The following is a 12,548-nucleotide window of genomic DNA, read 5'->3' on the forward strand; positions in this document are numbered from 1 at the left end:
TGTTGGAATGCGGAGCAGACTCGAAGGGCCAAATGGCTTTAATCTGCTCCTATGTTTTATGAACCTGGCACTGTGAGGCTCCAGCTTTACAGCAGTGCACTCATAACTTCCTCTTTCCTTTCCTGGGTATCATTTTCCCTTGCACACTTCAACCCTCCTCCCCACCCCCCACCCCCCACCTCCTTTCGGATTCCAGTGGCTGTCAAAGATTGCCAGCAAGCTGACACCCAGTAGACAGAGACGAGAAGCGAGTGTGTGTGTGTGTTTATGAATGAATGATACCCTTGGCCCAAACACAACTGCAAATGGAGGGCTGGCTCTTGCTAACAGTCGGGTTATCAACATTTTATTGTCCACATTGATTTATGACATTCAAGATATGCATTCATAATTCTTTTGTAGTCAGTGACTTTCATATATACTGTATATAGGAAAACATTGCATTTAAACACTGGTTTTGTGGTCTTTGCAGTACTGCGGTTTCTAATGTTAAGGGGTAGTGCTGATTGCTGAGGTCTGCTTTGTCTGCCTCCTGGTGAAATGGGCATGCACTTGATCCTGTTCTAGTTTCTGATAAGTTAGATCGAGATAAAACTGAGCTAGTTAAGTTTTGCAAGTCGTTTTCATGTGCTCTGGCTGCAGTTACTGACTTTGCGGTTCATCAAAGAAATCCCCTCCCAGCCAGTGACTGTGATACGAGTATTTTTTTAAAGCTGCATACTTAAAAGGTCTGGATAACACCATGGAAACAAGGCGTGGTCTCCATTGAGCAGACCCTGACTGCAGTAAAGCTCCAGTAACTTCCTGTCTGGTCATTCGGGTATCCTTATGGTCTAGAATTACCTGATACTCTGCACTGTGAATACGCAATGTGAGTTAGGCTCAGGGACACCAGGAGTCAGTGATGTGGGGATGTTTGTTGTGAAGTAGTACAGGCCCTTTAGCCCAACTCATCCACACTAAGCAACCTGCCTACCTAACCTAGTCCATTTTGCTCGTGTTTGGCCAATGTCCCTCAAAGCCTATCCTATGCATGTACCAAATGTCTTTTTAATGTTATTTTCGTATCTGGCTCAACCACTTTCTCAGGGGCAGCTTGTTCCATATACCCATCATCCACTGCGGGAAATCGCTAAGGTCCTATTTAACTCTTTCTCCACTCACCCTAAGCTTTTGCCCCTGTTTGTGAGCAGACTATCCTGACAAGCTGAAATTCACCAGTGAAACTCACCAGGTTTCCTCTAAAATCAATGGGTGATTGAAAAGTTGTACTTAAGTGTGACCAGTTAAAAAGTAAAATGGGTATATGGAGTAATGTCCAATCCTGAAATCCTGCATTTTGGCATCACCAAATTCCCAATAATGCTGGATTATTAGAGCTTTACCGATCATCTCTGAACCAATCATGTATATTTAGACCATAAGACCATGAGACGTAGGAATAGAATTAGGCCATTCGGCCCATTGGGTGTGCTCTGCCATTCCATCATGGCTGATTTATTCTCTCCCTCAACCCCATTCTACTGCCCTCTCCCTGTAACCTTTGCCACCCTTACTAATCAAGAACCTATCAGCCTCCACTTTAAATGTATTCAATGACAGCTGTCTGTGATAATGATTCCAAAGATTTACCACCCTCTGGCTAAACAGATTCCTTCTCATCTCTTCTAAAGTGGCATCCTTCTCGTCTGTTTCTTCCCCATCGAGGTCGTACAAAAGGAAAAGTAAATCAGATGTGAGCATAGTGTTACAGTTACAGAGAAAGTGCAGTGTAGACAGAGAGCAAGTTGCAAGACCATAATGAGGTAGATTGTGAGAGCAAGAGTCCTTCTTATCGTATTAAGGAACTGTTCAATAGTCTTAGAATGACAAGAAGGATTCTTGAGCTCACAGTCTACCTCCTTACGGCCTTGCGACTGTAAATCTATACTCACAGTCTGATTTCTTTTTCCTTTTATACTACTTCGATGTAGTTAGCTACCGACTGATCTTTGGATGGCATGCAAAATTTGTCACTAACTCAGTACAGGTGACATGGTAAGCCTTGCATTCATGCTGTATTTTCTTATGACATCAAAGAAGGCCATTCTTCCCATTGAGTCCATGCCTGCATTCAGATTTTCCCCAATTCTATTCCTTCTCTAGACCTCTGCAACCTATACCTTCACACGCTCGTTGTGCATCTTTGTTTCTGGTGTCTCCTACCTATACAAGGAGTGATATACAGTGGCCATTTGACCTACCAACATGTGGGAGGAAACCAGACACCTGGGGTATCCCTCGCAGTCACAGGGAGAACGTGCAAACTCCACCCAGTAGAATATTCCTGAGATCAGGATTGAACATGGGACACAGGAGCAATGAGGCACCAGCACAATCTGCTGTACCAACGTGCCTTTTCTTTTAGTGCAGTGATATTATATTTTCCAGTAGGTCCAAAAAATAGGAATGTAATGAGACAGATTGTGCTTGTCATTTTTGGATTGTGTTACACTCGATGAGCTGTGTATCTGTTTGTTGGCTTTCAGGGAGTGTTGTCGAATATTTCCTCCATCACAGACTTGGGTGGCTTCGATCCAGTCTGGCTGTTCCTTGTTGTCGGAGGTGTGATGTTCATTCTGGGATTTGCCGGATGTATTGGTGCTTTGCGGGAGAACACCTTTCTTCTCAAGTTTGTAAGTGAATAATAACACTATTAGCATTCTCAGCACAGCAGGAGGCCAGTGTGCCCCTTGAATCCATGCTAGCTAAAGGGGGCATGGCTTAATCCTTTGTGTAAACTTGATACTGTGGCACCAAAGTAAAGAGTCTACTTTCTCCATGCCCCCATTTCCTTGACCCTGCGCAACCTATTCACTCACATTCCAATCAACTCCTCTTTCATTCTTTTGCCTCTAAACTATTCTGAGGAGTAATTTGCAGTAACCAGTTAATTTATCAAAACGTCTTTGGATGTGGGAGTGAACTGGAGTGTCCTTGAGGAAACCGATGCAGTATATGGGGAGAACAAGCAATCTTCACAGGGGTCAGGAATGAATTTGTAAGTGGATCTATGAGGCAGTCACATGAACATGCTGCAGTCCTCAAGAGTGAGGGAGGATTTAAATGAACACACAAGGCATCAGTGTCTGAAGTCTCCTTAACTCTGTTCTCTTGTTTTGAAACAGTTCTCGGTGTTCCTCGGTGTAATTTTTTTCCTGGAGCTCACTGCGGGGGTGCTGGCTTTCGTCTTCAAGGACTGGATCAGAGATCAGCTCAACTTTTTTATTAACAAGAACATCAGAGCCTATCGAGATGACATCGATCTGCAGAACCTCATTGACTTCACACAGGAATATGTAAGTCATCGGGTAGCGGAAAGGTCTTGAATGAGAGCCACTTAGTGTGGCTAGTTATTAGGGGCGATCAGAGGACAGCTTTTCCGTTCACAAAACTTTACCACGTTCACAAAATGTAACCAAGGTTATGGAGCTTAGATTGTGAAGAGATGACAGATATTAAAACCATAGAATACCACTGTCCTGAAGAAGATTTATGGCCTGTCATCTGTGGTAGCTCTTAGTGGAGGAAAGCTGTTAATTTGGTTCCCCTCTCTTCCCCGTAGCCCTCTTCTCTTTCAGGTACCTGTTCAATTCCTTTTGCAGGCATTGAATGATTGTTCTGGTGCCCTTGCAGGCAGTGAGTTCTGGATTAAAAACAAAAAATACTATAGACACTCAGCAGGTCAGGCAGCATCTATGGAGAGAAAACTGAAATACTGATTCAGAACTCGGGAACTGGCAAAATGAACATGCACGAGGTTGATGGGTTCTTAATTAGTAAGGGTGTCAAAGGTTGTGAGGAGAAGGCAAAAGTATGGAGTTGAGAGGGATGATAAATCAGTCATGATGGAATGGCAGATGAGACTCGATGGACTGAATGGCCTATTTCTTCTCCAATGTATGTCTAATACATAGTGGTCTCACGAGGGACCTGCTTCAGTCTGTCTAAGCGAGAATGTGAGTGCTTGGTAATCTTAGCTGATCTGTCTGAATGCTTCAGATCAATATCCTTTTATCAGAACTGAAGGAATCAGAATCAGCTTCATTATCACCGGAATGCGTCATGAAATTTATTTTAAAGTTAATTTTTGTAAATGAAGGGAGGTGAACGAGGGCAGAAAGGATGGGGGTGGTGCGCAGAAACAAGCTGTGCTGGAAATGCAGAAGTCGGTGATTGCTGGAACTATGAAATAAGAAAGAAGCCTTTGTTTCCAATCTCCAGTGACTGCGGCATTCCTCATCGTGCACAGTTGCAGCTTTGCTTGCCTCTGCAATTTAAATCTTAATTGTCTGTTTTCAGTGAAAGGTTGTTGATCTGAAATTAGATCTCCCTGTCTCCATGGATGCTGCACGACCGACTGAGTGCGTCTAACATTATCTGATTTTATTTTGGATTTCCACCATCTGCAGTTGTTGATCGACGGAAGCAGGCTGCACTGAATGTCTGTTGTGATTTGATAAGCATTGATCACCATCGTGGAATCATAGCATCAGCCTGTCACATCCATATTAATCGAAACCTGGTTTGGTGACAGTTTTTCAAATATAACCAAGTTAGGTTTTAATGAAGGGAGGGTTTCTGCCTGTCTCACTCTTAGAAACATAGAAAACCTACAGCATAATACAGGCCCTTCGGCCCACAATGCTGTGCCAAACTTGTATGTACTTAGAAATTACCCAGAGTTACCCATAGCCCTCTATTTTTCTAAGCTCCATGTACCTATCCACGAGTCTCTTAAAAGACCCTGTCGTGTTCCTCTCCACCACCGTCACCACTTGTGGGCATCTTAGATCTCCCACTACCTCTGGGTGAGACATTTTACTTATCATCCCTCTATTGTTTCTGTCAAATACTTCAATCTGTGCATCCACCTTCTCTCGTGTTTGGCCATTCTGCTAAGGAATTAAACAGTTGTTTTAGCTTTATTTGTCACGGGTGCATTGAAGCATTAGAACATACAGTGACGCACCATTCGCATCAAATCAAATCAGCGAGGATTGTGCTGGGGGCAGCTCATGAGAGTCGCCACGCATCTGGCACCATTGTAGCACATCCACAACTTACTAACACTAACCCGTACATCTTTGGAGTGTGGGAGGAGACCGAGCACCCAAAGGAAACCCGTGCAGTCACAGGGAGAATGTAGCCATTCCTTACAGAATGCGATGGGAATCGGAAACCAATCGCGATTGCACTATTGACTATGCTAAGGTGCTGCCCAGGGGAAAGGTCCTTGCAGTTTTGTACACTACAGTCAATCTCTCTACTGCTTCATCGGTTCCAAAGGAAATAACCCTAGCGGCTCCAGTTGTTCTTCATAGGTGTAATTTTCCAGGCCTGGTGGTCTAAACTGTTGCCCATGTTTAGATTTATATTTAAACATTTTTTTTTTTTTAAACTTTTTTTTATTGTTTTCAAATAGTTAAGTTTAGTAGATTAGTCATTATTTTTTTTAATTATATTATTCCAATCTATAATAATACCTAATCTTTCCACTTTCATGGTATCTTGGGAAATCTTTATAAAAATCTCCGTGTTGCTATGTGTGTCCCCACCAATCATCCAGGCTAAAAGATAGAAGAAAATTAAAATATAAAGAAAAAAACAAAATACCCCCCTACTAATGTTGTGGAAAAATAACACAACATTACCCCCCTCTGCTGTACGGGTCATGGCAACCGCCATGATTACACACGTGAATCCCGCAGTAACCGATCCAAAGCTCCCCAGCCCCCCCGCAACACAAAAACGTATATGTATAAGAAGAGAAAAAAAAAGAAATACCATTCTCATTTAGTATTTCTAAAATTTTGCTCCCCTTTTCTATAATATCCATAAATGTCCATCAATTCTGTTCGTTGGGTCTATCTTCATAGCGAATAGATGGAAGATCTTGTACAAACTCCTCCGCTTTTCGATAATCGGAAAAAAATTTTTTTCCTCCAAAAAAATTATCAGTGTTGCTGGATGACGCATTGTAAATTTGTAACCCTTTACCCATAAGGCTTTTTTCACTGGGTTAAATTCCTTCTTCCTCTTCAACAGGTTGTGACTTATATCAGGGTAAAAAAGGACTGGTTTTCCTGCTATCATCAATGGCCCGTTTCTATTTTTGGCACTTTGGGCAGCAGCCTTCAGGATCTTTTCTTTGTCTTGGTATCGTAAGCATTTTATCAAAATTGATCGTGGGTTTTGATCAGCTCGAGGTCTTGGCCTTAAGGATCTATGAGCCCTTTCGATCTCAATTGGAATTTCTCCTTCCATTTCCAACTTTTCAGGGATCCATTTTTGAAAAAAATTTATTGGGTCTTCTCCTTCTATATCTTCTTTAAGTCCAACAATTTTAATATTATTTCGTCTACTGAAATTTTCAAGCTTATCAATTTGTTCCATAAATTGTTTTCTTTCTGATGCCCAAGCAGCATTTTCATTTTCTATTTTGTCCATTCTTTCAACCATGTCCTCCGTTGTAGTTTCCAAGTCCGTAATTCTTTTTTCCATTTTTTCCTGTCTCTTTGTCATTTTATCAAGCATAATCTCCATTTTGGTCATTTTTTTTTCGAGTCTTTTTTGATTATTTTTAATTATTTTTAATGTGTCTAATTTACGCATTATTTGCCTCAAAGTCTTTTCTATATTTCTAGAAGGACTTTTAGCTTCTTCTTCATCTGATCTTTCCGAGACATTTGACTCTCCCTCCGATTCACTGTCACTTTCAGTTGCAGTGGTAGCTGGGCTTTGTAGTTCTTGTTGCTCCCGTTTGCGCATGCTCCGTCCTTCGGGTTTGCGCAATTCACGATGACCCTTCCCTTCAGGAATGGCCATTGTTGCCGCGGTCTCTTGTTCCGCCTCGCCGGTGGCACAACGTACCTGAGACCGCGGTTCCTCGGCAGACGTGGGCCCCGCTCTTGTTCCAACTTGCGTAATCTTCCCGGTATTAGTTTTCTTCATCTTCCTTCTTTGAGGCATTGCTTGACACAGTCCGGAGTAGTTTATAAGTAACTTTTAGAAGATACTGACTAACTTTTCTTCATTTAGACATTAATTTATTAACTTTTTACGGGAGAGCTGGGTTCCAGCGTCTCGATCCTACGTCATCACGTGACGTCCCCCCGATTTATATTTAAACATTGATTGCAAAGTGAAATGCTACAGGTACAAAAGGGTTTCCTGCAGTGTATCTGGTGTGAAGCTGATGGTTTGCAGCCAAGATAGTTATCTCTTCTCTTTCCATCCCCAGTGGGAATGCTGTGGTGCCCACAGCGCCGATGACTGGAACCTAAACATTTACTTCAACTGCACAGACAGCAACACAAGTCGGGAACGTTGCGGTGTACCCTTCTCCTGTTGTACCAAGGACCCCACGGTAAGACTCCTGGGTTAAGCAGCAAGGCATTCCTTCCAATCAACAGGGAGGTTCTTGAAGATTTACACAGAAGACTGTTAATGGTTGAGGGTTGAGAGCTTTGAGTTCCTCGGAGTGAATATCACCAGTAAGCCTGTTCTAGTCCAACCACGTGGCCAAGAAAGCTCGTCAGTGCCTCTATGTCCTCGGTAGGCTGGAGAAACTCAATGGGTCAAGCAGTATCTGTTAGCGGGTGGTTGGGGAAGGAATGTCAATACTTAAGTAACTTCTTCAGCATTTTGAAGATGAACAACAATAATTCCTTTCCCCATGCAAATTACTGACTTCCACCAGCAGATTATTACTCCAGATTCTTCAAACAGATGCACTGCATCAGCTTGCGTTGATATAAATGATGGTATGGTTTATTTCACAGGAAGGCAGCCAAGCAAAATGCAGGACGGAGCCCCTTTAAGGGTTCAGCATTGCTTAGTCTTGAAGGTGGGTTCACAGGATGAGAGGATGAAAGGGTAAAAGATAGTGAAGTGTAGGAAGGAAATACCAGCCAGCTGAAGGCATGTCCACCAGTGGTGGAGTGATGGGAATTAGAAGAGTACTGAAGGGCTAGTGGTGGTTAGAGAGGCAAAGGCATTGGGGCTGGGCTGTGTAAGGCCAAGAGGAGTTTTAACTGCAAGACAGAGGCAGTGAAACTAATGAAAACAAATTGACCAAGAAGATCAGAAATTTGCCAGTTGAAAGGTAGATTCAGCATAGGTCAGTCAGTACAGGACTGAGATTAAGAAAAGTGGAAATCAAAGTAAGTTCTAACCCAAGGATGTAAAGAAATTGCCTCCATTTCATTGGCCCTAATGCCCCCCACCCCCAGGCTTCTTCTACAAGCTCCACTGCTGATCCTCGGGCTCATGTTTGAAATCCAGTTACAGCGAATGCTGCAAGTCCTCTGACATCACTGCACTCATACTGACCCAGCATGGAGCAGCACAACCTGGGAACAGGCCCTTCAGCCCACAATTTCTGTGCTGTCCATGCGGCTGATTTAAATCACTGCTCAGCCAGGGCCTGCTGGTTTAAGACGGTGGCGTGGAGTTTGAGTTTATTTTAATCAGATATGTGCTTAATCCGTTATATGTACAGTAAATACAATCAGTACATGTCTGCCTACATTCATTGTGTTATTAATTGAATACACTCTCTTACAATGCATCAGCACCACATATGTTTCCTCCTCAAACAATACATCAGTGAAGTGTTTATGAGGCTGTTACACAGAGTCTTGCCCTTCAGTGTCTGGTGGAAATTGGACTCAGACTTGTAGTTCTCCCTCGCACAGCCTTTGCGTGGGCTGCACTGAGCTTCAGCATGTGGCTCCTTCGGTCCAGAACATAGATTTGCTTGTGGACATCTCACAATGGAAGACCAGTGTGTCTTTGACCCTCCAGCAGCAGTTGTTATATCTCTCAGTGTATGTCCCTGGGATCAGTCTGTGGGTCAGAGTCCACTTGCTGCACCTTCTCGAGATGAAAATTGACAAACAGCCTTCCATCCTTTCGCTGACCTTGGCAAGTACTAGGTGGTCGGCGATTGTCTCATCTGGAGGGCAGTGCCTGGTGGGAGTGAGACTCCATCGGGACCGGGTGCATCTTCCAGCTACGTTGGAAATGCATTGTATTAACCGTGCGTGAGACTGGTTTGATGCAACACCATTTGAGTTCATGTTACGATGCAAGCAGATTTGCAGGTTGTTGTCTATACACACACAGGTTGATAGAATCTGCTAAAAATTACCCAGCAATGTCAACTTTGGCTAATGGTTTTGTGTCATTACCTTCTTTCTTTAGGAGGATGTCATTAACACCCAGTGTGGGTATGATGTGAGATCGAAAGAGGTGAGTGTGAAGAAATGAGACAACAGAGTTTTTTAAAAAATCTGGATAAATAGGTTCTTTAAAGTTCTCTGTAGGTTTCTGTGTGTCTTCCAGTATGAAAGCAGGGTCTTTGGCACAACTGGTCCATGCCAATCAAGATTCCCACCTAAACTAGTCCTAGTTGTCCATGTTTGGCCCATATATACCTTTCCCACCTATGTCTGTGTCTAGGTATATTTTAAATGTTGTTACTGTACATGCTTAAATCATTTCCTCTGGCAGCTCATTCCACATACTGACCACTCTCTGGCGGAAAAGGTTGCCCTTCCGGTTCTTATTAAATCACTCCCTTTTCAGCTAAAACCTACGCCCTCTAGTTCTTAATTCCCCATCCCTCGGTGGAGAAATGTATTCACCCCATCTGCATCCTCTAATGATTTTATGCGTCTGTAAGATTACTGCTCGTTTTCCTGTGCTCCAGTGGGGGGGAGAAATGTTCCAACCGGCTCAACCTCTCTCAATAACTCAGTTCCTTGAGACAAGCAACATCCTCATAAATCTCCCCTGCACTTTTTCCAGATAAAAGGTGTCTCTCCCCTATAGCACGGTGATCAAAACTGGACACAGTATTCCAGCTCCGAGCTCATCAATACCTTCAACAGATGCAAAATGACATTCCTAATTTCTGTACTCAAAGCTCTGACCGATGAGGATCTGTGTGCCAAAAGCAGGCTTTCCTACCTGTCTACCTGCAATGCTGCTGTCAAAGTACTTTTCACAACACAGAACCCTAAGAGTTCACTGTGCAAGTCTTATCATCACTTGACTCCCAAAATGACACTTCCTTTGTTTGTGGCACCGTGGATAGTGCCGGAGGTGGTCTTGGATTACAGTGGTACACTGATCGGATGCAGAGCTGGGCTGAGAAGTGGCAGATGCAGTTCAGTCCAGAAACTGTGAAGTGATACATTTTAGAATGTCAAACCTGAAGGCAGAGTACAAGTCCATGGCAGGGTTCTTAACAGTGTGGAGGAACAGAAGGATATTGTGGTCCATGTCCACAGATGCCTCAGAATTGCCACATAAATTGATAGGGCGGTTAAGAAGCTGTGTGGGACTTCTTTAGTCAGGGATTGAGTCCAAGAGCTGCAAGGTAATGTTGCAGCTCTGTAAAACTCTGGTTAGATCACACATGTATTCAGTTCTGGACACCTCATTATAGGAAGCATTTGAGAGCTTTAGAGAGAGTGCAGAGGAGGTTAACGAGGATGCTGCCTGGATTAGAGGAAAGGTCCAGTGAGCTAGGACATGGACGATGAGAGGAGACTTGATAGAGGTGTATGAGATGAGAGGCATAGACAGAGTGGACAGTCAGCACCTTTTTCCCAGGTTGACAATGGCTAATATGAGAGAGCATCCTGTTAATATGATCGGAGGTAAGTATGGGAGGGGTGGGAACATTTAAGAGATTCTTGGATAGGCATATGGATGAAACAAAAGAGGGCTATGTGGGCAGGAAGGGTTAGATGAACGTTGCTGTACGTTGAAAGGTCAGTACAGCATCGTGGGTTGAAGGACTGCTACTGTGTTGTATGCTCCTTGTTCTAAAATGCAATACGTCACATTTAACTGCATGTGTGGGAGATTCAGTTAGAGTGTAGACACTTCAGATGGCTATATCTGGTAATTCCAGAAAACCCTGTTGAGAGGGAGCTCTCTGGTAATTGAACAATGGAGCAGATCGTTGGAAGTGATTGGGACTTATTTACAAACCTGTCTTCAGCAGAAGACATTACAAAACCCAGTCGTTAATCTCTCAGACGTTAGTACACGTAACTGAGGAGAATTTGCACGCAGCAATTTCCCTGGAACTTTATAAGTGCTTCATCTGGTGTGCTCTTCTCCTTATAGGTCCTTGAGCAACAGAATTATATCTACACTAAAGGCTGCGTAGGGCAGTTTGAGAAGTGGCTGCAGGAGAACTTGACAGTGGTTGCTGGGATATTTATTGGAATTGCATTATTGCAGGTGAGAGTTATTCCTGTATTTTCCTAGCATTCGAACCTTACCATAGTCTACTCAATCTCTGAAACATTTCCCAACCATACATCCCTCTGAGCAGCGCCCCACCTGGTTTCCATTGTTCTACTGTTGGGGTCAAGGCCTACTCTCTGGGAGTCCAACCCTAAACCCCTGCAAAACCTCTTCGAGATGTTCTTTGTCATCTTCCTTTTGATCAACTGTTTGGACTTCATTACAGTGTATGAGAAACCCATTGATTCACAGAGCAATCCTACTTCCCTGTAATTCTTCCTACATTCCCAAAAAGACTCTACCACTTACTGGGTGCTATTAACAGCAGCCATTTAACATTCCAATTGCAGTCCTTGGGATGTTGGAGGAAACTGGAGCACCTGGAAGATACCAATGGTCACAGGGAGAAAGTGCAAACTCCACTTTGGCATCACATCGTGTTTGCTAGCCCTCCAACTGTGCGATATGGGGGCTGATTTGTGATGGAGTCTGTCCTCAGCCTCCTTCAGTGCCGGGTTAAGGTTAAATGCTAATCAGAGAAATATTCCACTTAATCCGTGTCGACTAACCCAACCTGGAGGCATGACCATCGATTTCTGGCACCCACTACCCTCTGTCCCCTTTTCCTTTTTTTTCCTTTTCTCTCTGATCCCAATGGCCTTCATCACCCTATCTCTTCTCCATCTGCCTATCACCTACACATCCCCCCCCCCACTGATTCCTTTCCCCAACTTCCTCTCTTTAATCTATGCTCCATCTTCCCCTATCGTCTTTGTCACTGCCACCTATCACCTCCCAGTTTCTCTCACCATGCTAGGCTCCTCCCTTCCACCTGCCGATCACCCTGCTCACCTGGATTCACCTTTTCCCTGCCACCCCTTTCCTCAAAAACCTTTTATTTTGCTGGCTATCTTCCCTCTCTTTTTCCAGTCCAGATGATGGGTCTCAACTCGAAACACCGACTGTCCACTTCCGTGCACAGGTGCTGCCCGACCCACTGAATCCCTCCAGTGCTTTGTGTGTGACAGCTGATAATACAATCGCAGTTTGCTGCCATTGATCTGCAACTGTGTGTGACTCTTCTAGAAAAAGATAATTCCAATGTTGTATAATTTACGCTGATAATATTTTTCAAGTTAATTTAACTGGAACGTCTGGAAAGAAAAACAACCTCCCCTGGAATCTGGGTAGTGCAAGATAGCGTCCCTGTTGTATTCTTGTCATGTGGTTAGATAACATGA

General features: G+C 43.6%; 1 protein-coding gene across 1 annotated transcript in view; it reads left to right on the forward strand.

Moving 5' to 3' along the window:
- The window catches only part of tspan5a (tetraspanin 5a), a 105,277-nt gene that overhangs the window by 87,136 nt on the left and 5,593 nt on the right, over nt 1-12,548 (forward strand). Inside the window, exons 3-7 of the mRNA XM_073042427.1 lie at nt 2,529-2,675; nt 3,168-3,338; nt 7,283-7,408; nt 9,247-9,294; nt 11,185-11,301. Coding sequence (XP_072898528.1) covers nt 2,529-2,675; nt 3,168-3,338; nt 7,283-7,408; nt 9,247-9,294; nt 11,185-11,301 — 609 coding nt within the window. The remainder of the gene's footprint in view (nt 1-2,528; nt 2,676-3,167; nt 3,339-7,282; nt 7,409-9,246; nt 9,295-11,184; nt 11,302-12,548) is intronic.

The sequence above is a fragment of the Hemitrygon akajei genome, chromosome 4 (genome assembly GCF_048418815.1).
Source record: "Hemitrygon akajei chromosome 4, sHemAka1.3, whole genome shotgun sequence".
NCBI lineage: Eukaryota > Metazoa > Chordata > Chondrichthyes > Myliobatiformes > Dasyatidae > Hemitrygon > Hemitrygon akajei.